Source organism: Echiichthys vipera (genome assembly GCF_963691815.1).
Source record: "Echiichthys vipera genome assembly, chromosome: 9".
Taxonomy (NCBI): Eukaryota; Metazoa; Chordata; class Actinopteri; order Perciformes; family Trachinidae; genus Echiichthys; species Echiichthys vipera.
This window is the reverse complement of record NC_139834.1, coordinates 9,573,298-9,596,308: the sequence shown is the minus strand read 5'-3', so window position 1 is coordinate 9,596,308 and position 23,011 is coordinate 9,573,298. Positions and strand designations below refer to the sequence as shown.

The window sequence follows — 23,011 nt, the reverse complement described above, 5'->3', positions numbered from 1 at the left end:
CACTCTTGGATGTGTAAAATTCATTGTAGTTAAATTGTATGTCATTTGAGTTGAATTGCATGTTTTTTTTAAAATAAAGCTTAAAGACAAAAAGGACTGATGCTGATGAGTCATGTTAGAAAAAACATATGAGCTACTCATGCAAACAGTCATGAGTTATTAGTTAACACTGAAAAAAAATTCCAGTCTTTGCTCTAATCATCTTCTATCATTATGTGTCTGATGATTAATGCCCTTTAATCCCCTATGATAGAAACCACTGCAAAAACATGACCCCTAAAGATAATAAAACTGAAACCAAAGTGCAGCATGAATAGAAGCTTTCCTTATTGTCCTTCTATTGTGTCCATTCCTAGTTTGTAGTGTTTATTTCCTTTAAAAAGGGAACGGGAAATGACTTAGTAATTCCTTAAAGTGCTTTCCTCGCATCCCGTCGGTCCTTAAATCCTTCTACTCTGGAGTAAAGCCAGTCCACCACGTCAGCAAACACACACACACACACGCACGCACGCACGCACGCACGCACGCACGCACGCACGCACGCACGCACACACACACACACACACACACACACACACACACACACACACACACACACACACACACACACACACACACACACACACACACACACGCACAAAAACACATAACTCAACACTTCAAGATCTGCCTGCTGTGTCATGCTCATAGTGCATCATGGTCATATGATACTTGAATGGCATTTGGTCGATGTGGCATTTACATTCTACCGCATCATTATCAGCCTCCAATAGGACGCCCACTTTAAGGGCTTACGCATGTTACTTAAGATTATGATGTCAAAAGTCTACGTCTCACCCGCCTACGCATCCTTGGCCAAGGAACACCTCCCACACTAAACCTTTAACCTTTTCAGCAGTAAACCCCAGTAGTTCAATTAACATGCTGACTTGGGAAATACTTCTGAGTTGTTTGGTAAGTAGTGTAGTAATGCTATTCATTCTGCTTGTAAATGTGTGTGTGTGTGTGTGTTTGTGTGTGTGTGTGTTTGTGTGTGTATTTGCATGTAGGCTCAGTGAAAGTCAAACTGCAGCTATGTCATGTGAGCGTAGACAGTGTCAATCTGGGACTACTTTTTTTTTTCATTTTACATAATGCTAAGTTATACATGAATAAAACGCAGGCGATCACAGATCATAGCGCTCTTATTTTGGAGGGTACTTTTTAATCTGCCTCTGCAGACGAGGGCGTTATTATATGGCGCTGACATCACTTCCTTCCTGAAAAACTTCTTATAATACATCCTCTCATGTGGGTGGAGTGTGGCGTCACGTTCAAACAATACTGTCTTCAAGCAGCTGTGGTTGCTGGGTCAAGCAGATAGGTGGTCTGTGTATAGATTTGAGCCTTTTGAGAGTAACATCAACCCACTGGGAAAGTACACGCAGCAGCGTTGGTGCTTGGAAGTTCCACTCAGGGGTGTTAACTGTAAACTGTCACCAAATGATATGCAGGTGACACATTTGGTGTTGTGTTGATGTACCTCTTACATTTCATCTCTACCCTTTAGTCTTGGGAAACCTCACTCAGTGTGTCGATTAACCATTTAAAATAAAACATACATTTTCTATATCAAACTTAAAAATGTGATTTGGCTAAGTAGCAAGAGTAAATTACACATTGAATGTCTCCCTCTAGTGGTCCAACGAAAAAAAGAGAAAATTAATTGAATTTCACTTGATAAAACCTTACAGGTGATTATCATGGAAAATGCAGACATCATTTTGAACATATATATTTTTTTATTCATATATATAATAAATTTCTATGTACAATTTATTCTTCTTTTGTAAAGAAACAAAAGTAAAGAGAAAGCTTTGATTGCAATCAGTGTTTCATACTAAAGGGAGGGAGAGAAAAATTGGAAAAGTGCTCATAAAACTAGCGTCTGTGTGTCATTTCCCTCCTGTTACTATAATTTTAGGTAGATACAACAGGGGTTTGCCATTGTTTTGCAAGGAGGTCAGAATCTGAAGGCCAGGATTCCCCTTGAAGTCACTTTGAAGTTGTAAAATGAGAAGTGCCAGATGATAATCATAAAGAGTTGCACATCACAGACAGCTCCTACATTATAAAGAAATATCCACCACACAATGTGAGGCTTTGGCTATTATCACACTGACTTTTATCAAAGCTCACTCGCTACGAAGGAGGCAACCATGATGCTTTCAGCATCCGAGTTTGCAGCTGTGGTGGGTGTCCACTGTTTGCAATTCTGTTTGTAAGTTGATTTGCCTATTTAGATGTGTTTAAACCAAAGAGTTATGAATGCCAGGGTTTAATTACTGACAGGAATAATGGTACATTCAACAAAGCACAGCTAGGACAGTGGAAACTGGCCACTGATTCACAAAGGGTGATGTCTGATTGTCTGTCAGTCAGCCTTAGTAGACAAAGTATGACACCGTCAATGGAACATGATCACATAAATAACATCACAAAAAAAAAATCCAGTGTACAGATTCTTCCTTTAGAACATTGTCAAGAGGTAACCCCTCCCCCAATACTTTAAACAAAATGTATTTCTTTTCTTTAAAGCAGTTGAGACAGTCATGCAATATGTAGCCTAATTAAACTAATGGTCGGGTACAGGGCCTTCCCTTAAGAAGTTAAAGAAATCCACATATCTCCACTGATCAAGGTTAGCCTTTTTTTTTAGTAGTTGGCAGTTATGAGCTTAAATAAGCTGGTGGCAATGCCACAGTATAAATGAAAATGGGACCAGAGGTTTGGTGTAGCGTGCTAAATTGTATCTCTACGGACAGATATGAGTCAGGAGATCATGTCCAAGAGAAATGTTCTTAAGTGCAGGCTGTTGGTGTCAGCCTGGGTCTGGGGGATTGAGATCCAGGCCCAGCCAGCTTAAAGGTCTTGCAGAACAGATGATATCCTAGGTAAAGTACACACTCCCGAGAATGTCTGCGTGGCAGCTTTAAAGAATCACCACATTGAATACCACTCACGTTTCACAAACTGTACACACTGTCACGTCAATACAAAAGAGGGTTTTTAGCCACAGAGGACCCGTGTGCGTGTGTGTGTGTGTGTGTGTGTGTGAGAGAGAGAGAGAGGGAGAGAGGCCTCCCTCCTGTTGTGCTCTTGCTGCCTGTATTCCTTTGCTTGGACATTTGGACATCAGAGGGATAGACAGATTGCAGGGGGTTCGGTAGAGGGCCCAGTCTACGTTCTGAACTTGGAGACGATCAGAGGCAAAATATTGAAAGGAAAGAGAGAAGGGGCTGAGCAGGTTCGGGGAGAATTGTTTTGTGCTCAATGAGTTTTGAAGGCACTGTCCTGTCACATGATGTCAACAAAGAACTCACAGGGATTGCCCATAGCATGCTGGAAGGACTGGCGACTGGCCGTGAGCTCAGGAGGAACGGCTGCTAACTCTCTCCCAGGAGGGGCTCCAGGGGGCGTGCTGCTGCTGACGGGGGTCTTGGGGGCCAGACGGGCCAGACAATACGGGGGAGGCAAGCCTGGGGGGCCGTAGGAGGAGGCATGGCTTTGCTCGCTGTGGGCACATGAGCCTGGCCCAGGCTGCGTGAAGGGGGCGTGGCTGTAGGTGAAGGAGGGGTGGCTGTTCTGTGAGTGAGGGTGACTCCTGTGTGACTGGCTGTGACTGAGACCTGATCGGGCGTGACTGTGACTGGAGACGGCGTGGCTGTGATGGCTCATTTGGCTGGCGGACCTATCACCGCGTCTCCCTCCACGGACGCGGGGCTCTGATTCGCTGCATGTTGACCTTTGACCCTTCTCCTGTGGGGAGGAGCGTCTACCTTTGCCTGCACTGGGGTTGGATCCACTGCTTCGGCTTCCTGTTGAGGAAAAAAAAACACTCATTGGTAAAAATGCATTTAACAATAATAACAGTCAGCAGCTTCAACTCATCAGCAACAGCTGATTTAGACCAGCTGATTAACAGGGAGGCAGAAGGTCACACATTAAACAAAAGGCTGTATTATTAAACTGCAACAGACACAAGAGAGAGTTCTCTTCTTGTGCACTACACACTAAAACTATCAAATACATTACTGCACTTTGTTTAAGGTGTGACAAGATATTTTCTAATGCAGTCTAGCAAAAGTCAACAGTCAAGGGCAAACATGATTATCTCAAAGTTTTCTTCCCCAAGTTCCACCAGCAGCAACTAACACCATGGACTTCATCTGATATCCATACAAACTACGAAACACTGATAGATTATAAATGTAAACATGATACACCTGCATCAGAAAAACACTACACAGCACTTGGTGGGTACCACAGAATGCCACAACAGATTTGTTTAATAAAGTTTTTATGTCAATTTTGTTTTAAAAGTAAGTGTCAGGTCTCAATGCTGGTAATGCACAGTGGTGGCGTCATACTGATAAAGGTGTACCACGCTGTTGCAAAATCAATCACTGCACGCCTCCCCTTCCGCAATGAGCCCAACAGTACTGGGTAAAGTGATGCATGATCGCCCCCTATCTGAGAATGATAGCACAAGCCTTGGAGTGATCATCCTGCATCATGCACCTCCCAGCACAGAACGAATGCATGCCCAGAGGTGCAGAGAGGGAGAATGGACTGTCAGGAGAGTCACACACAGGATATACACGCACGAAGAAGGACGCTTGGTACAGGCGGAGGGGGAAAAAAAACCTTAAAGCCATAGTATGATAGGTGGAGAATGTTAAGTACAAGAGAAAGATAGGAGGAATAGAATAAGATGAAGAGGATGAATGGTGAGATAGAGAGAGCAAGAAGAAAGAGAGCAGCAGAGGAGGAGAGGGGGTTAGCAGGCTTACCGGTTCCCCCAGTGTCCTGGGACTACCTCCTCCTTCAGTCTACCGTTGCCCAGCAGAAACAGAGGGAACAACAAAATTACACACACCTCCCATCCAGGCCCTCCCCGCATTACCTAATGTACCCTACTACTGTACATCTGGCCCATATGGTCATAACTAATTCACACCCTTGGTCATTTCTTGGCCCTTTCCTTGTCATCCAACTGAAAAAATCTTTAAAGTTATGGAGAAACTGCTCCTCAATAACGCACACATGCACTTATTCAAACAAGCAGGCAGACACATACGTATTAATCCACAAAGACTTGTTTGGAAACGCCAAAAGAAACAAAACTACATATAAAATACATCACGACTATTCTTTGTCACTGCTGTCCCTCTGTGTTTCAAAGGTTGCAGATAAACCAACAGAAAGAGTGACAACCGGTGGAAAGCAAGACATGAAGATGTCTGGATGAATCACTTAAAACAATGAGAATTAGACTGATAGATGGTTACATGTAACCTACCATTAACTTAAAATGTATAGTACAACCACACTATCACAGCCACCCACTTACATGTATGTACTGTACACCCCCCGGTGCTCCACTCTCCCTCAATGCAGATATCAACAACCATGCAGAAGCAACTCAAAGCACTATCACGTTCTGATTCAAAATTAAAAAAAAGAAAAGATAATTCGAGAACTGATGAAGAGGGATGGACTCGGTGTAAATCATTTCAAGCTGGTGATTTGTAATCACATGGTTGATCAGATTGTTTTCGTGTACACACCCAGTACTGCAGAACTGTCCGCTGCATGATTCAAGATGTTCATGATTGACCTTGACAATACAGGACGCGTTTTAGAATACACATATTTGATTAAGAAAGATGCAATCCAATGTCAACTTTCTGCCCGAGAGAGGCAGAAAATCTAACATTAGCATGAGGCAGACACTTGTTTATACTTGACATCAGATGTCAGGAAAGTTAGATAATGTCGTGTTGCATGTTGAGTCCATTATCATATTAATTAATGAAAGCCTGGTGGAAAACTCAAAGGCCTATTTTTACCCCTCCCTTTCATTGCTCACCCTCACTGTGCTGGCTGCCTGCGCTCCCACTGTGGAAACTGTGGCACGGGTCTGAGTATCCTGGCGGGAAGCTGGGGGGCGCGGAGGGAAAGGGAGGGTAGGGGAATGGCTGCCCGCCCAGGGGCCAGGGGTTGCTGGTGGGAGGGAGCGGTGCCAGAGTGTCCTGCTCAGAGCCTCCACCGCTGGATCCCTCGTTTAAATTGAGTGATGCCATGTCTTATTGGAGAGAAAACAGAACCAGAAAGGGAAAGATTCAGTATAACCCTTCTATTCATATACAAGCCATACACATGGAGTCGCATTTTTGACACACTAGGAGAAGTGGCTGTACTTTGGCAGAGGTCCCCAAAGGTGTAGTAGCACTGCTCAGAGAAGGTGATCTTGTTGACAGTGTGTCTCAGGTAGCCGTGTTTCAGCAAACTGCTTGCGTACTTCCTCGCATCCCGTCGGTCCTTGAATCCTTCTACTCTGGAGTAAAGCCAGTCCACCACGTCAGCACCTGACACAGCACAAACACACACACACACACACACACACACACAGAGACACACACACACAGACACACACACACACACACACAGACATGTAGGCTCCTGCTCTGATGTATTGAACAGATGCTAAAATACCCAACATGTGGACAAGCAGCACAGTGTTGCAAGAAAAGTTGATGTGGTTAATGTCAAAACGATGCCTGATATTTTTCAGGCCTAGGACTTTGATATTGTGTTTCGAAAAAAAAAAAAAAAACGTGCTTACTTTTTGTATTTAGGAATAATAAACTGCCTCTAAGAAATTACATTTTCATGGATTTGAGAACAGCCAGTATGTGATTACAGAATGTTTAAGGCCAGACACGGCAGGAAAAAACAGTGTTTTTTTAATGCACCGATCACTTTGAGATTTTGGGCTATTTTTCTTCCATAACATGTCTTTCAGATTAGTGGAAAGAAAACAACCAAAATACACATTTAGATGTTTTTTTTACTGCATTTTTTTCTGTAGATTTCTCCTAACACGTCTATCCTATACTCTTATATATACATACACACATATATATATATATATACATATATATATATATATATATGTATATATATTATAAAGGGTTTTACAGTATTTGATCAATTATCATTCATAGATGGATTTCTATAACATGTGACATTGTGAAAATCATATTATAACTCCCTTTAAAAACCTTTAACTCTAAAATGGAACAAGAATTCGGCTTTTTCAAATGTTCAGATTACCGTTCTGGAAATTAATGCAAATTAGTGCATTTGTAATTAAAAAAAAAATGTTTTTGTGTAGGAAAGTAATCAACGTGGAAAGATTCATGATGGTATATTTATATATATTATTAAGAATAGCAATTGAATAATTTGAATTTTTTACCACCAAATTCAACTTTGTGAAATGTCAAATAAAAATATTATTTAAAAAATGAATTATTAATTTTTATGGTGTTTATTTTAAAGGGTTACTGGGTATTATTCCTCATAGACAGCACCAGTGAATTTCTCTAACATACATGCATTATTTATAGTAAATTGCAAAACAAAAAACTCCAAATCTAGTCTACATGAAACAAAGGTTAGCTTTTAGTTTTGTGTGTGCCCACACAGCTCAGCTTTTCTCACCAATGACAGCATTGGCGATGGTGATCTTCAACCACATCCTGTCTCGAATCTCTAGGCCAGAGTCGGGCAACTGCATCACCTTGACGATGGTTGCCATGTCTGTTTTACTTGCAGACAGAGGCAGGTCATCAAACTCTGGGGTAGGAGAGGAGAGAGACATCATTGACAAGCGGAACTTTCCAAATGTTCAAAAGTTGTAAAGTTATCATAATTACCACAGAATGGATGCTTCATAGAGTGTGATGGAGGTGGTGGTTGGTTGTTTTTACCATAGTGTGGGTACGGTCCCGTCAGGGCAGTGGTGTGTGAAATCCAGGCTGCTGGGTCAATGGGTCTCACTGGCTCAGCTGAACAAATTAAACAAATTATGCAACTTTGATTAAAAAGTAAAGTTTAAATAATGTCCAGTTCAAACCTGGTCAGGGATGTTACGGTGCATTGCTCCGGATGTAATAAAAAGAAGTTTGATTGGGTAAAATATGCATTTGCTAAGGATGATTAAATATGTACCATGTGATTGCGTTATAGCACTAGATTTTGTCTTACCACGAGGGATGGTGAAGTAGCTCCGTGGAGATGGGTCCCAACATTTGGCAACAGTAAGACTAATAGGACTGGAGAAGAAGCAAAAAGAAAATTAATTTTAACTGAATAAGAATTAAACTTTTAAAGAGCGAAGTGACTTGAATTGACATCACACGATAATGTGTATATTTATACTGTAGAGTATTAATGTGTACAGTGCTGTATGTACTGTACAAGCTTGCTCTAAACCTGTTTAACCAGCAGGAGAGCGAGGCAGGAAAGTCACAAAAGGGGTTTGAAAATCACTAAATCTAGCAACAAATATGCTGATTTGGCAACAATGGATAAACTGTAAAAACAAAAGTACTAACTTAAAATTCATATAGCAAATATTTTAAAAATAAACTTTACAATGTGCTTTGACAGACCAAGCAAAAATATACCCAGGAGACGATGTGACAACAGAAAGTCGGAGGTCAGAACGGAAGTACAGAGAGGCGTTGCTATGGAGATGATATGCTGTCTCGTCTCGTCGCATTGGTCTGAACAGGCAGGTTTTAGAACTTTGCAGACATGCACGTTGCAAGTAGTTGCAAGTTTCATCTCATTGCGTCGTGAATCTTTGGTCTGAACTGGGCTTAAGACGTGTGTTGGCCCCCATGAGGGCACTTTAGCACATGTTTTGGCTCCTAGAGGGCACTTTAGCACGTGTTTTGGCTCCTAGAGGGCACTTTAGCACACATTTTACCTCCTAGAGGGCACTTTAGCACGTGTTTTGGCTCCTAGAGGGCACTTTAGCACACATTTTACCTCCTAGAGGGCACTTTAGCACGTGTTTTGGCACCGAGGGGGGCACTTTAGCACGTGTTTTTTAACAATTGGGTGTTTTGGTCCGGCACTTTAGCACACGTTTTGGCTCCCAAGGGGAACTTTAGCATGCGTTTTTCAACAATTGGTAAACTGTATGTTCTTACCCAGTTTTGGAAACAATCTCTCTGAGGATCCTCACAGCGTCGTCATTGCTCATGTTCTCAAAGTTTACGTCATTCACCTGGTTGGCAGACAACAAAATACATACTGATTACATAAAGATACAATGTGTTTCCATGTGTGAAATATTATGTTGAAGCTCTGCAGAGGGCTTAAATGTATTTATGCAATTGTACTGTGCACATAAATCTCTGCAGTGCTCTTAGGCCTTCAGATGCCTGCAAATCCTAAGCTGCTTTCTATGGGACACACAGTCAAAATAAAACCTATATTGTAAATGTAAATGGTCAGCCACAGTGAGTTTTATAGAGGGTGTAGCTGTAGAGCTCTGCCACATGGAGATCAAAACAGAGGCATTAACAGGAAGGAAAAGGAGAGGCAGAATTACAACTTTTGCAAAAGAGCCTTGTGAATGCAACATTGTGGTTGTGACAGAAATGCAGTCATGTCTTTGTGTATGACGTTCAGCTTTTACCGTACAAACAACAGCAGCAGAGGTGTTGTCATGTTACCAACAACACTGAGATTTACCACAGAAATGTATGATGTTCAATGCTATTTTTGTGATAAATGGATGTATCTGCTAGAGCACCTGGAGGAGCATGTCTCCAGGTTCTATTCTTCCATCAGCAGCCACAGCGCCTCCTTTCATTATGGAGCCGATGTAGATGCCGCCGTCTCCCCGGTCATTACTCTGACCAACAATACTGATACCTAAAAAGTTGTACTTCTCTGTCAGGGAGAAAGCAGGGGAACATTCAGTATTAGGTTAAAACATATACATCTATATTACTGTATATAAGTACAATTAAATCATAGTTATGGAAGAGTCAGGTTTACCCATGTTGAGCGTGACGGTGATGATGTTGAGGCTCATCGTGGAATCTGTGATACTGCTGAAGGATGAAGACTGGAAAGGCAGGACGAGGACGAGTACACATACATGAGTACACATACAATCAGTCAAAGTAGCACAAAGTCTATATCACTAATCTCTCTCATCTGTTTCTCATTCTTAGTGTGTCAATTTCAATTTCACCAGACGTGTCTTAGCGTTGCTCACCCGGTCTATTTTGGCCACTTTGTGCCTCCGTCGGCGGCGCTTGTGTCTTCGCATCAGCTGTGAAGAGGAACTCTGTTCTGTGGAGCTACTGAGCCTGAAACACAGAGGAAGAGATGGAAAACGAGTGTGGTAAGTACCGTACATCTACTATGAGGACTGTACAGAAATGATCCCACATGTGAGGTACAATTTGGTTTACAGTGTAAACGTCTGTGTAGGTGTAAATACAAGAGGTAGACAAAAACAAAGAAAATACAGGGAAATACAGCAAAACTTTCCATAAAAAATATCCAAATCAATTGTCACAAAGCTTACGTTTGTAATGCTGTTAAACCCTGTGTTGCATTCACAACACAATATTTGTAAGTTGCTTTATGTTGCCTTCAAAAGCTGTCATATACTGTGCTGCTAATTAGTTTTTATCTTAATGTGATTGGCTTTTGCAGCTGATTGTCTTTTTTTTTTTTAATGCAATGCAAATATACAGTACAGCTTGTAAATAAATCAATCTTGTTTGAAAAATTCTAAATACAGGACATTTCCTACATGGAGAGACATTCATTCCCATAGGAACACATCAGCAACACAAGGAAGTATAGAACAATTAGGAAATATAACACCAGTTATGGTGTACCCTTCATAATAAAAGATTTTACTAAATCCATGTGGGACTTTAGAGGAATTTCTTCTAATTTAACACAATAATAACTACTGCACTACAGCAGTACTATATGGGACAATGTAATATGTCTTATGGACTAAACTAACCATGAAGCTGATTATAAATTAAAGTAGTTGCACTCTGAAATGCTGTTGGATCAATCACAATTAGAGCAAAACACTTATTTGATTAATCCATCCAAAGAAAATGAATTAGCAACTATTTTTTTTCTGCTTTTTATGTGTTGGATATCTTCGTTCATTGAATATATTTCTGTTGGACAAATAAAACAGGAAATATGAATCACATCATCTTGAGCTCTAGGAAATAGTGAGAAGCATTTTTCACTAATTTCTGACATTTTGGAATTAATAAATAAAAAGAAATAGATATATTGATAATGGAAATAATTACAGTGCTTCACATAAAAGGCATTTACTGCACATACGTTGTATGGTATGGTGTTTTGCCTTTTTTTTTATGATTTTAATAATTAATACGTTTTGATGTGAGATAGTATGTTACCTGCTAGCATCCTCGTCTTCCTCACTGTCAACAAACGAGCTGGACTCCAACTCGCTGCTCATTACTGAGGCGCTGTCGTAACCCATGGCTGAGTCCCTTGCTGTGCGCTCTGATTTTGAGTGGCCGTTGATGCGAGGGACTGGGGAGAGAAAAAGCAGAGCAGCAGTGAGTCAAACAAACAGGAAGTCACACTGCTCATCGCAGGGTCAGATCAGAACGAGAGGGAGCGAACAGGAGGGGAGGAAAAGCAGTGTTAGTGACAGTGGCAGAATTGTAAAAAGGTCATAGTTACCTGAGCAACAGACTGATACCTGTGGAATTTTTAGCATTATGGGAAGTATGAACTAAAAAGCAGAACTTGCATTTTAGTAGAGAGCAACAGGAGTGAAGTGAATAAAGCATCAACCATTACTTCAGTACAATATTGAAGGGAAGTAATAATCATACAAAGTTGAAAAATGAATACAGAAAATTGGGATGTTCTCTTAATACAGTGCCATATACTCTCAAAACTGTGTAAAACTACCCTGCCCATCTCCATACCTACATTGCCAGTGAGGCGGTGCTTTCTCAGGGTGACAGCGGATTGGTTGGAAAGACCTCATAAGGCGGAGAGGGCGTGGCAGCCAGCATTTTCGCCGAGAGCAAGCAAAACATTCCAGCAATGTGGTCGTTCCCATCGCTAGCTCCGCCCAGATGGGTGCTTCTATGAAAGCTGAGCTACTGCACGTAAACACTCAATCAGCAGAGGGAAGTGACATCCACCGTCAGGATTCACACAACCATACTTCCCCCCATGCTCAGATGACAAGAAAACAAGAGTGCAGGTTCACCGAGCCACACTGAGACCTGTGTCTTTGTGCTCTGTCTTTGCTAGCCGCTTTTCTAAACCCCAGCTTGATCCCCAGACAGTCTCTGCCCACAGGCTGGCTGCTGACAGGCTTTACAGCTTATCTAAAATAGAGGCAGTGACAAAAATAGGGAATAAGCATAAAGGTACTCTTCAAGTAAGAAAACAAGAAGTGAGTCACTTTTCAACTAGACGCAAGATATAATTATTTTCAAAGGTTGTGACATTTCAATGGACAAGCTGGGTGTAGAAAGTCATCTATGTTTAAGTGTTTTTATTAATTATGATCCATTAATCAATAAATACTACACACATAAGATAAAATCAGTGTGGTGGGTTAACATTACATTACATTACATTACCCTTTAAAATCTCAAAACAAGTAACAATAAACTCTCTCTTACTGCAAAAAAGAGCATCTCTACTTTTCAACTAACTTTCCATAGAATTACAAATTAACCTGTCAGAATTACAGAAAAGAAACTGCATTAAACTAACCAAAAAATTCATCATATGTCATATTTAAATGTCAGATATCATCAACGGACATAACACAACAAATCCCTCTCACCAAAGCTGACAGTGTGCCTTCATCCGACGCACAGAGAAACTGAGCTGAGAGTCAGGAGGAAGTATTGCCTCTGTCCTCCCTCCCATTGCACGCCACTATAGAATAACTGCTAATCTGTCTCTGACCAATCAGATGATGGTATTCTGCAAAATGGACATACTATGGGATTTGAGATGCCGTCCTGTCCCATCCCCGCCTCAGGTGAAAAAACCATGAGGTTATTGAAAACCCAAATGCATTTAGCAGCGTTGTATCAAAAACGTTTATTCTAAGATACTTTTCAGTATCATCATTTTCAGGTTTTACAGCTGTTTTGTGTTTAGTGTTAATACTTTAATACAAGCATAAGTGCTTTGGCTTAGCCATGTCTTCTTTGACCTCAACCTTGAAAGCCCAACAGCGCTGAACAGCATTATACTTAATGCAATGGCTTTTTTTTCTTTTTAAGTGTATGAAATGTCCTCTGCTACATGTAAAAACTCAACCTTAAAGTCTTGTCTTACAACTGGTTCAGGTGCAGAGCACCTAACAGTGTTAAACCAGATCATATCCCATAACTCCATGCTGCACCCGTTCACCCCTTCTAAAATATTCAACTGCTGCATTATTCATCCATTTATGCTCAAACGCTGCAGAACAGTCAGAGAATAGAAAGGGATATGTTTACCAGGGCTGAGCACTTTAACCGTAAACAGCTAGCATTCACGCTGAGACAAAATCCCTTGAAGCGTTTGTATAAGGTGACAGGGGAATTCCTGCTGTTGCTGATGCTGCAGGCTGCGAGGTAAAGAGGTGGAGCTACTGGCTCCTTCTTTACATCCAGACCATGTGACAATGCAACCATCGAGCTAACACAGCCAAATTGAAGTAGATTATAAGGGGTTTCGCTTGCTAGATTTATGACCCAGGATACTATAGAGAAACACACCTATACACATTATATTGGTGAGAGAGGAATACATGTTATGATCTTTAAAGGGATAGTTTTTTTGATGTGGGGTTGCACACGGTACTTATACACTTAGTCAGTGTATTACCTACAGTAGATGGTGGTCGGCACCTCGAAAAATCCAAACTATCCCTTTAAAGAAATTTGCTATTTTCTGTCTGTATGATAGTGTCAGATTCAACACAGAGGAGGATGGAGGACAGACGCAAAGGTCATTAGGCCCAAGGTATTTCCACATCAGCCACAAAACCGCAGATGTGCTTTTGGCAGTCAGCAGCAGTGGATCTGACATGGTGAGCGAGAACAATATGTCTTCAGTCAGGTCAAAAACACCGTCACAAGATGCACCAGTGATGAAATCAATGGATGTGATTGTGCTGTTATTCTGCTAGGATCAAGTTACATATGTTCCCAGCATGCAAGACAGTTACAGCTTTTCCTACAACGTCAACCTGATGCTCTGTGATACTAATTGCACAATGAGGAAAGAGCCAGGCTTGTTGTGAAGAGAAGGCAAAGGGGAGGAGAGACAGAGAGACAACTGGCTCTGCTGTGGGTAAAAACAACAGCAGACAGAGAGCATCAGAAGCTACTGATTTATTACTTCCTGCCATAAAAACAACTAATTCTGCCAATTTTGGCATTTGCCTGTGAGGCAAGAACAGGAATAGAACCAAGCGGATATCTCAAAATATCGCATATGTGATTATGCTGATAACAGAACACACAATTTTTCCTGCAGCACCACCAGTATACTCTACCCTGTCCTCTGTAATGGACAGTGCAGTCAAGTGATGGCAGGCTGTCATATTAAAAGTATCAAGCCTGTAAAGGAGAGTAGCTCTTTTGTCTTTTGAAAGAGCAGGAAGAAAGCTGTCCTCCTGCCAAAGCAATGGCTGCAATCAAATGCCAAAACAATAAAGCAGTTGTGTTCGCACTTGATAACAATTCTCAGCAGTGGTGGAGGAAGTATTCAAATCCTCCAATAAAGTTCAAGTACTATTAACGTATTAATATCATTATACTATTAGATATTATATCATTCGATTATTATTTCTTATGCATGAATGTAGAAGCAGGAGTTTGCTGCAAGGAGTACTGTTGTAGTTTGTTGAGGTGGAGCTCATTTTAAATTATTTTCATTATGGATTAATCTGCTGAATATTTTCTCCGTCTGTTGCATCATTGATTGAAAGTCTGTTTTAATAAGTACCAGCGCCTTAAGTCTCACCTTCACGTTGTTTGTTTTGTCCAACCAACAGTCCAAACCTCTACAAAAGCAGCAAAGCTTCACAGCTGGAAAGCTGGAAACCATGAAATATGTTTACACGAAAAATGACTTAAAGGTTGGGCTGGGTGATAATTCAATATGATAATTCATTGTCTCTTCATTTAAACTGACAATAACAAGAACATTCATTTATACTTTTTAATATAACATTTTATCTGAAAATACTTAAGAGAATATCGTTTAAAAAATGTATGAACTAAATTTTCACATCGGGGCAGCCAGTGGCTGAGTGGTTTGACTCCGACCTGCGGCCCTTTGCAGCATTTCCGGTCTGTCCTCTGTAATAAAGGCTTGAAAAAACTGCTCAAAAAAATTATCTTTAAAAAAATAATAATAATAAATTCACATCACCCAGTAGGGTAATCAGATATATCTCGTTAAAATGATATATAAAGCAAAAACGAAGTTGAACAAACAGCAGCTGAAATCCGATATTAACGTCATTTGAACCAAGCATTATGTTTTGATCTTGCACATTGCACATTAAAATTAGAAAATCAGAACGTTTTATTTGTCATCCTGATATACGTACATCGTAATCAAGATATAAGATGGTGTATATCAGGATATAAAATTCTGGCCATATCGTCGTCACAACCATATTTGTGTTTTTTTCCCAGAATTATTACAGGCAGGTGACCACAGGCAGCTCCGTGTTGCTGGAGACGCCTTTTTTGAGTTCAATAAATGTAAAACAAAATTAAATTGAGACTTGTAACATTTGTTATCATCATTCTGTAATTTGTATGATGTTAATTGAGGGAGTAAAAGTAGTATCGGCTCCAAATATCGGCTCAAGAAAACCGGCGGTCCGTATCGGTCATCGACTAAGGCTGATCAAAAATTAATCAGCCCTAAAAAAAACATATCGGTCGATTTACCCATTTTAATCCAGGCCTGTGTAAGGGCAATGTGGGCATTGCATTCAGATGAACAGTGTTTAGCCTGCCTCTGACATTGCCATGACACAGAGCTGGATAAAAATCAGCAAAATATTTCTTTAAAAAATCAAAATAGTTTCCAATAATTTTTCTGTCAACACTCATGTTTCAATTTTTAAAGAAAGTGAGTAACTAAAGTTGTTTATAATAAATGCAGTGGAGTATAAAGTACAATTATAAAGTGGCATCAAAAGAAAAAACGCAAATTAAATAGAGGTACTTCAAATTTGTATTTAATTAAATTAATTGAGTGTAGTTAGTGTACTTAGATCCACCCACCAGTTCTAAATGCAAAAGCAAGATCCTCACAGTTTATGTTCAAGGTAGACTGTAGATGGTTGCATTTATATCGCAACAATAGCTGCAAAAGACTTTCCTGTGATATTTCACAAAACACTAGTGTCTTCTGACAGGGTATAATCAGCCTATAAGACTGGAGTGTGACTACCGAGTGGAAAGCAGCCTCTGACCATAAACTTGAGCCGCACACAGGAAACACAAGACGGACAATCATTGGGAAAGACAGTGAATTCCAGAAACTTCGACATACAGTGAACTTTTAGTCACTGCTTACTTCCTTCACTCTTCCAAGAATTTGGACGTGTTCATGTGTTTCTTGGTCTCACATAGCTGAAGTTCAATTTACGCCATGTGATCCCCACGGGCCTCTTTATATACATGTCAGCTGTCTGTCCACTTTTTTTTTAGAAAGTTAAGTGTTGAGTACGAGGCACTGAAATGTAATAACTTGGAAATGACAAGATAATTGCATTTTTAGGATCCATCTGTTCCTGGCTGATAATACTCACGCTCAGTTTCTCGAGCTCTCCTCCGTGCCCGCTCTCTCTCTCGCTCTCTGCGGTGGCTCAGGAGAGACTCTGTTCCCGTCTCGGTGTCCAGGCCATCTCGACTGCTCACCGCATTGGCACTGCAATACACACATCGGAAAACTTCAGTCAGATTCATAATGATGTATAAACCACACACACTCCCTCTGTCTCGCTCACAGAAAGTCTTTCAAATTAATTGTCTATCGCCTGTGACCAACACTCCTGAACATAATCCCCAGCTACAATATACTTCTGTCTGTTATAATATCTGTTTGCCTGCCATTCAGCCTGAGGGGAATATGCAACTTGTATTATGACTCTGTTTCAAATTCAATCCCTCTGGCCAAAATAGCAGTTCCATTGTTCTGCGTTATGTGATGTGTTTTCCACTAAGTGTCATTAATGACCAGATACCCTGAGCGAGAGCCATTCTGGACAATACTGGCATTAATGAGACCTATTGAAAGCCCAGATGGTGCCTGGAGCATGATTGGTAGAGAGACAGAGAGGGGAGAATGACAGATTGAATAAAAAAGCGAGAAGCGGCAGATCAGGTGTGGGCTGCGCATTAAGCTGGCCTGTGTACTTGAGGTCTGGGAGGAGTCTGGGGGTTCTGGAGGTGCTGGAGGGCAAATTGTTATTCTGTCATAGGGCTGGAGACCCTGTGGCCTCAGGCATCAGGGTTAAGAGACCTACACAGCCATCGGGCAACTAGGAAACCTGAAGCTGGTGAGAACTCTACTCAACGCTGTCAGTCTGTCACACACACTTAGGCATGTGTGCAACATGTACTTTACACCTGCATAGATAATTGCACTTTCATGCAGGCGCATTCATGCACATGCTCATGTACAAACAGTGTCTTATACATCATTTAGAATAAAAGAGGCATAAAACACAAATGTCGTCCTGCATTGGTTTAAAGCAATGTTCTCGCACACGTCAGTTTGTGTGGATGATCAATGTAAATTAATACACAAGAGCAGACAAGATGCTGTGTCTGCTGTGTTCACTCAGCAGGATAAAGTGCTCAATGAGGCATGCTGACACGCTTCTGCTACGGGGTACTAATGGGTGCACCTGGGCCAGGCTTCACCAGCACAGGTCAGTGCATGTTTGCAAATATTACTGTAGATGCATAGTTTGGATGTACTTCTATCGGTAATAATTGGAAAGCAGCGTGATGATTGATGTGGTGGTGACTGCCTGTCCGTCAGGCTGTCGGGATCCACTGACCAGCCGGGCGGCAGGTCTGCTGATCCGGGGGGAGATTATCCAAGGCGCTAGGCGGCAGCTGTGAACAAATGACACCCCCTTTCAACCCCCCACCCCTCTGCCAATCGCCACCCCCTCCCTCTTGGGAAATGTAGATGGGTGCTTTTAATGTCAGTTAATCCGGATTACCAGGCAGAAGCACATCAGTTGTGTGCATTCTCAGCCCAAAACACCTATTCTCTGCGCTCATCAAATAGAACCATTCACACCAACAAACACATGAAATGCATGAATAAAACACAAGAGAAAATGAAGTGGTAATAATATTCCAGCTATTTAAAGAGAGAGGTTAAGGGTGTAAGACTAGATTCATTTCAGTAAGAGAGGAGGTTCGCTATAGGGAATTCACCACGTTGTTTCTCTGAGAAAAAGGCCTGCCTGTCTGACTCAAAGAGGATAAGAGAAAGGGTGAGCAAGAGTGAGGGAGGGGGCGGAGGGGGCGGAGAGGGAGGGATATTATGTGGGGTAAGGGGGCCGACACACTGTTATTTTGCTCCACGAGGTGGCGGTAGTCCTAGTGAAAGCTGGCTGGGAACAATAAAATCATCAGGACAGCTGACAGCCAAACAGCAGGGGGCAGCCCATAGAGGCCAAAAGCAGCGGAGATGTCAAACACTGGATAAAGAGATATACTGAGACATGACAGATTGCATGTTCTCAATATAGAGCCTCGGCCATATTGCTCTAGCGCTGTAATGGTAATAACCCTCGCCCCCACCGCCCCCAGCCCTTCTAGCTATATTTATCTTGGGACTTCTCCTTAGCAAGTGCAGTATTATTCTGCCAGTTCAAAGTCAAAGTCTGGACTCAGGTAACAGTCGAGAAAATCTTCATAACTGAGCTTTTAGCCACCGACCTGTGTTTGGGCCACATATGCCTTTATTAGCCGAGTATGGATGAATGCTCTAAGTGACTGTATACAATGGGCCTCACTGAGTGCCAGTATTTGCCTGAAGATGTTTACGCTGCGAAGGCTATTTCAAGAATCAGCAGTACTGGCAGCGTAAGCATCATGTTTACATCGATGAGCAGACTAACGCCTTACTCTTTGGTTGAGTGGGTGGGAGGGAACATACACACAAGAGGGAAAAAATACTCACACCCATGCGTGTTCTCACACTCAAGCTTTAGTGCATACTTAACACCATGTTCACATAGGCGTATAGACCACCTACACTTCCCATACGAACATGTGATGACCAATCTCTCGGATGAGCTTTCCACATTCTGATTAGCACATATGGCACGCTGGGAAATAAAAAGGTCTCCCAGCGCATGGGATTGTGTGCTTGAATACATCTGCACACAGGCCGGGTCGTGTGTGAAATTGTGCATATATGACAGGCAGTAATCAGCCTACTTACTGGAAGGAGGGGGGCCGTGAGTCTCCGATGCCCCCTGTTCTCTCGAGAGGAGGGGGCAGTTCTGGGTGGCTCTCTGTGCACTGAGATCCTCCATCAGAGTGTGCACTCTCTGCAAGGACCAGCTGAGAGAGAGAGAGAAGTTGGAGCACAAGAAAGTTTGTTAAACATGAGACTTACTCAGCTCTCAGAGAAACACAGACACTAATAAATATTCTGTTGAATGATATAGGCCCCATAGTGAGGAGAGCAAAGATCAAAAACAACCTCCATGGACTTTGTGACTCAACAGTGAAAACACAGTGATGCTGGCACCAGAAAAAAAACATCTTGTGTAGAAGTACGCGGAAATGCTATGAGATGAGATGCTGCAAAGAGGACTATAGAGATGACTGGTGACAATGCATTAACAACTTGAGAAACTCAGCAAACAACATAGAAACTTAAAAGACCACAGTGCTTTTATTTGATCGAGTGACGGTACAAAGGATTATGTAAAATGACCCATAGCTCCAACTACTCTCCTTTCATCTGAGCCAGTATCATGAAAGTTAAAGCAGGCAGCCCTGGAAATAATAACAACTGCATGGACTATGATTATTCTAATGCAAGCTTTGGGTATCACAGGTGTCACTATGGTGTAAGTAGATTCTTAAATTAACCCTGTGGGATACTTCTTATTTCTGCATTTTCCGTCACCTTTTATGCCTGTGTATGCTGTGTGCTGACTCACTTTCAGTCTAAAAGACTGAGCAGATTTCACTTTGGTCCTTGGTGATTCTGATCGTTTTTATGGAAAGCTGCTTCATAAAAGTCCCAGCCTGGTCAGATGTGTACATGAACTGATGAAGCCTCTTGGATGAGAGGTGAAACGTCTTTCTAGACAAATAACCAAGTCCAGTTGCTTTTGACTTTTCATAAAAATAACTCCACACTTTTAGGGATGCACTGATCTCACTTTTCCTCTCCTGATGCTGATTCGTGATCCGATATTAGTGCCCTCTTTATCACAAATGTATGGAGCACATTAGGATTATTTCATGTAAGTTAACAGTCCAGGGATTGCTTAAGAGTTGTGGAGGCCTGATGTGACTCAATGAATGTGACTGACACTGGAATCACAAAATTGTATGATGACATTGATGAAGAAACTGAATTTAATGTGATTGAGTCATGTCTGGTCGGTACTGATTCACTTAATATGGTTAGTATTGACCCCAATATGGATACATCAGATCCCTTCACAGTGTAGTGTAAATTTGCAAAACACGTGAACAATATATTTCTCGTGTTCCTTTAGTCTGTCTGCAGTTAGAATTGGTCAGTTAGATTTGCCTTAAAATCATGTTTAGAAGTTCTGAATGTAACAAAGAAGAGACCTAAGAAGTGCCGTAAGGTTGGGCAAAGGGTATTCCAATATACTCGAACAGACAGTCTCTGATGTCTGTCCGCAGCTCCCGAGCAAAGTGAAAGCAGAAATTTACTAAAGCAAAATAGTTTTCTGCTCCACAAATCAACAGTGTTTAACTGATTCATTGCCCAGCGCAGTGAGTGAGGCAGCAGGGGACACACAGACTGAGCTGATCTGTCAATGTAGATACGGTTCATATGTTTAAAACACATATACAGCGGGAGAAAATTTGGGTGTAAGTTGATCAACTTAATAAAATAGAAACGTATCGGTTCTGTGAGAGGAGTGAGTGGTGGTCGTTACGCCGCTCCTCTTCTCATAGTGCCGTATGTTGACAGGCGTGGGGTGCGGCCCTTTTAGACGGCGAGCCCCCCCCCCCCCCCCCCCCCCCCTCAGTGGAGGGGATTTTATACTTTACCTCTGTGAGTAACGTAGGCTACACCACGACTAACACAAGTACTATGCAAAGACACCTGCAGCACCACCACAGCTCTCTGCTAAAATCCCCCCCCCCCCCCTGTAAAGAAAATACTGAAATTTTAAAATAGTGTTAAAATCTCACCGCATCTCGTTCTCATGGACTCAATATCGTGTAACCCTAACCCTAACCCTACACCAGAATCAAACAACAGTGTATTTCTGCTAATTTCATTACAGGTCACTGACATAAGGTAATGAAACAATAGAGCTGCAATGATTAGTCATTAAAAAAAGAATCGCCAAATATTCTGATAATTGCTTAATCGTTTAATTCGTTTTTAATGCAAAAATGACAAGAAAATGCTGTTTCACCCTCTCGAATATTGAGATTTCCTGCTTTTCTCTGTTTTATATCATATCAAACTAAATATCTTTCAGTTTTGAACTGACAAAACAAGACATTTGTAGACATCACCTTGGACTTAAAGAAACGTCAATGGACATTTCATTGACCAAACGATTATTAATAATAAGAGTGATAATAATAAAATGAGGATTAATCAATAATAAAAATGATCGTAAGTTTCAGCCCTGACATTAAATAATGTTAAATACTGGCCTCCTTGTGTACAAAATAAAATGCAAATGTTAAAAATGTATTTAATTTGTTTATTTAATGACTACAAGAAACTTTAACAACATCTTTGAGAGTCACCTGCAATTGAAGATCGTGATTTAAAGAACCACTGGTGTAGTGTATGGAGTAATTCTGTTAAATCCACTGTGAATGAATCATGAAGGTGAATGCATTTGGACCAAATAGTTGTTGAGCAGCAGTGTGATAAAGTGAGACCACATTTCAGTACAGGCTTCAAGTGCTGTTGTTTGTATCGACGCTGTGTAAGTGATATTGAGCCTGCCAGTCTCTAACGACTCTACAGCCACCAGTGTGTCACTAACTCTGACCTCTGACCTCCCTGTGAGCATATCCATTAGTTTGCTCAATAAAGTATAGTTTTCTTATACAGGATTGTTAAAAAAAGCCATAAAGTAGATTAAACATGACACCCGTTAAACTAATGTATACATTCCTGCTCTCAGTCTTCCATCAATATTTAAAGCCTCAGAGCTTTAAGCTATGTCTTCTGTTTGATGAGAGTAATGATTAAGATGTAAATCCTCCTTTAACATGACAGACTGATTTCTCATATTTTATTGTCAGAGTAAATCTCCCAGCACTTCACAGCACTGCTTACCTTCCATAATTAGAAATCACGATAAAGCTACAGAAGTCAATAGAGTAACTGACCATCACATAGGTGACACTAGATGGTACAATATTCCATGATTTAGCAGTCGAACTTCACCACCTCGGGTTGTATTGTGCAACCGTTCAAGTTCAATATCTAATGGAATCACCCACACCTGTGCAATGCAGCTGAAGAGTGAGATCAAGGTGAAGAGTGTTTTAAAAAAGCTCTGCGGAGGCGTTACACGTCTACATTTACATGATCCGTGAGCACTTCACATATCTTTGGTCAGAGCTGAGGCTGCACAGCCAGGAGGAGAGAGGGAAGGCATGGGTGCACACCATCCATCTCACTTACCCAGGACACTACTCTCCCGTTGAAGCAAGGCAGCTTGGCGTTGTCATCGGAAATCTCTTCTTTGACAACCCTGGGGAACAAGCAGACAGACGCAGTGAGGCTAACGGGCCAGGAGAAGGACGGACAGTCATCTGAACAACACAACGTGGTAAAAATCTGGAGATGTTCCCTTTGCTGCCTAGTTGATACATAC

At 41.4% G+C, this 23,011-nt stretch overlaps 1 protein-coding gene across 2 annotated transcripts in view; it reads right to left on the bottom strand.

The window, feature by feature from the left end:
• Window positions 1–1,890: 1,890 nt before the first annotated feature.
• Window positions 1,891–23,011, bottom strand: part of LOC310951822 (putative segment polarity protein dishevelled homolog DVL1P1) — a 27,782-nt gene continuing 6,661 nt past the window's right edge. The window contains exons 2-15 of one of the 2 annotated variants that reach the window (XM_083920248.1): window positions 22,819–22,888; window positions 19,384–19,505; window positions 16,724–16,842; window positions 11,313–11,451; window positions 10,127–10,220; window positions 9,904–9,973; window positions 9,656–9,795; window positions 9,048–9,124; window positions 8,095–8,162; window positions 7,764–7,895; window positions 7,549–7,683; window positions 6,243–6,410; window positions 5,912–6,127; window positions 1,891–3,857 (exon numbers count right to left, since the gene is read on the bottom strand). In XM_083920248.1, coding sequence (XP_083776374.1) covers window positions 3,337–3,857; window positions 5,912–6,127; window positions 6,243–6,410; window positions 7,549–7,683; window positions 7,764–7,895; window positions 8,095–8,162; window positions 9,048–9,124; window positions 9,656–9,795; window positions 9,904–9,973; window positions 10,127–10,220; window positions 11,313–11,451; window positions 16,724–16,842; window positions 19,384–19,505; window positions 22,819–22,888 — 2,071 coding nt within the window. In that variant the 3' untranslated portion in view covers window positions 1,891–3,336. The remainder of the gene's footprint in view (window positions 3,858–5,911; window positions 6,128–6,242; window positions 6,411–7,548; window positions 7,684–7,763; window positions 7,896–8,094; window positions 8,163–9,047; window positions 9,125–9,655; window positions 9,796–9,903; window positions 9,974–10,126; window positions 10,221–11,312; window positions 11,452–16,723; window positions 16,843–19,383; window positions 19,506–22,818; window positions 22,889–23,011) is intronic. The other variant, XM_083920249.1, reaches the window with a different exon arrangement.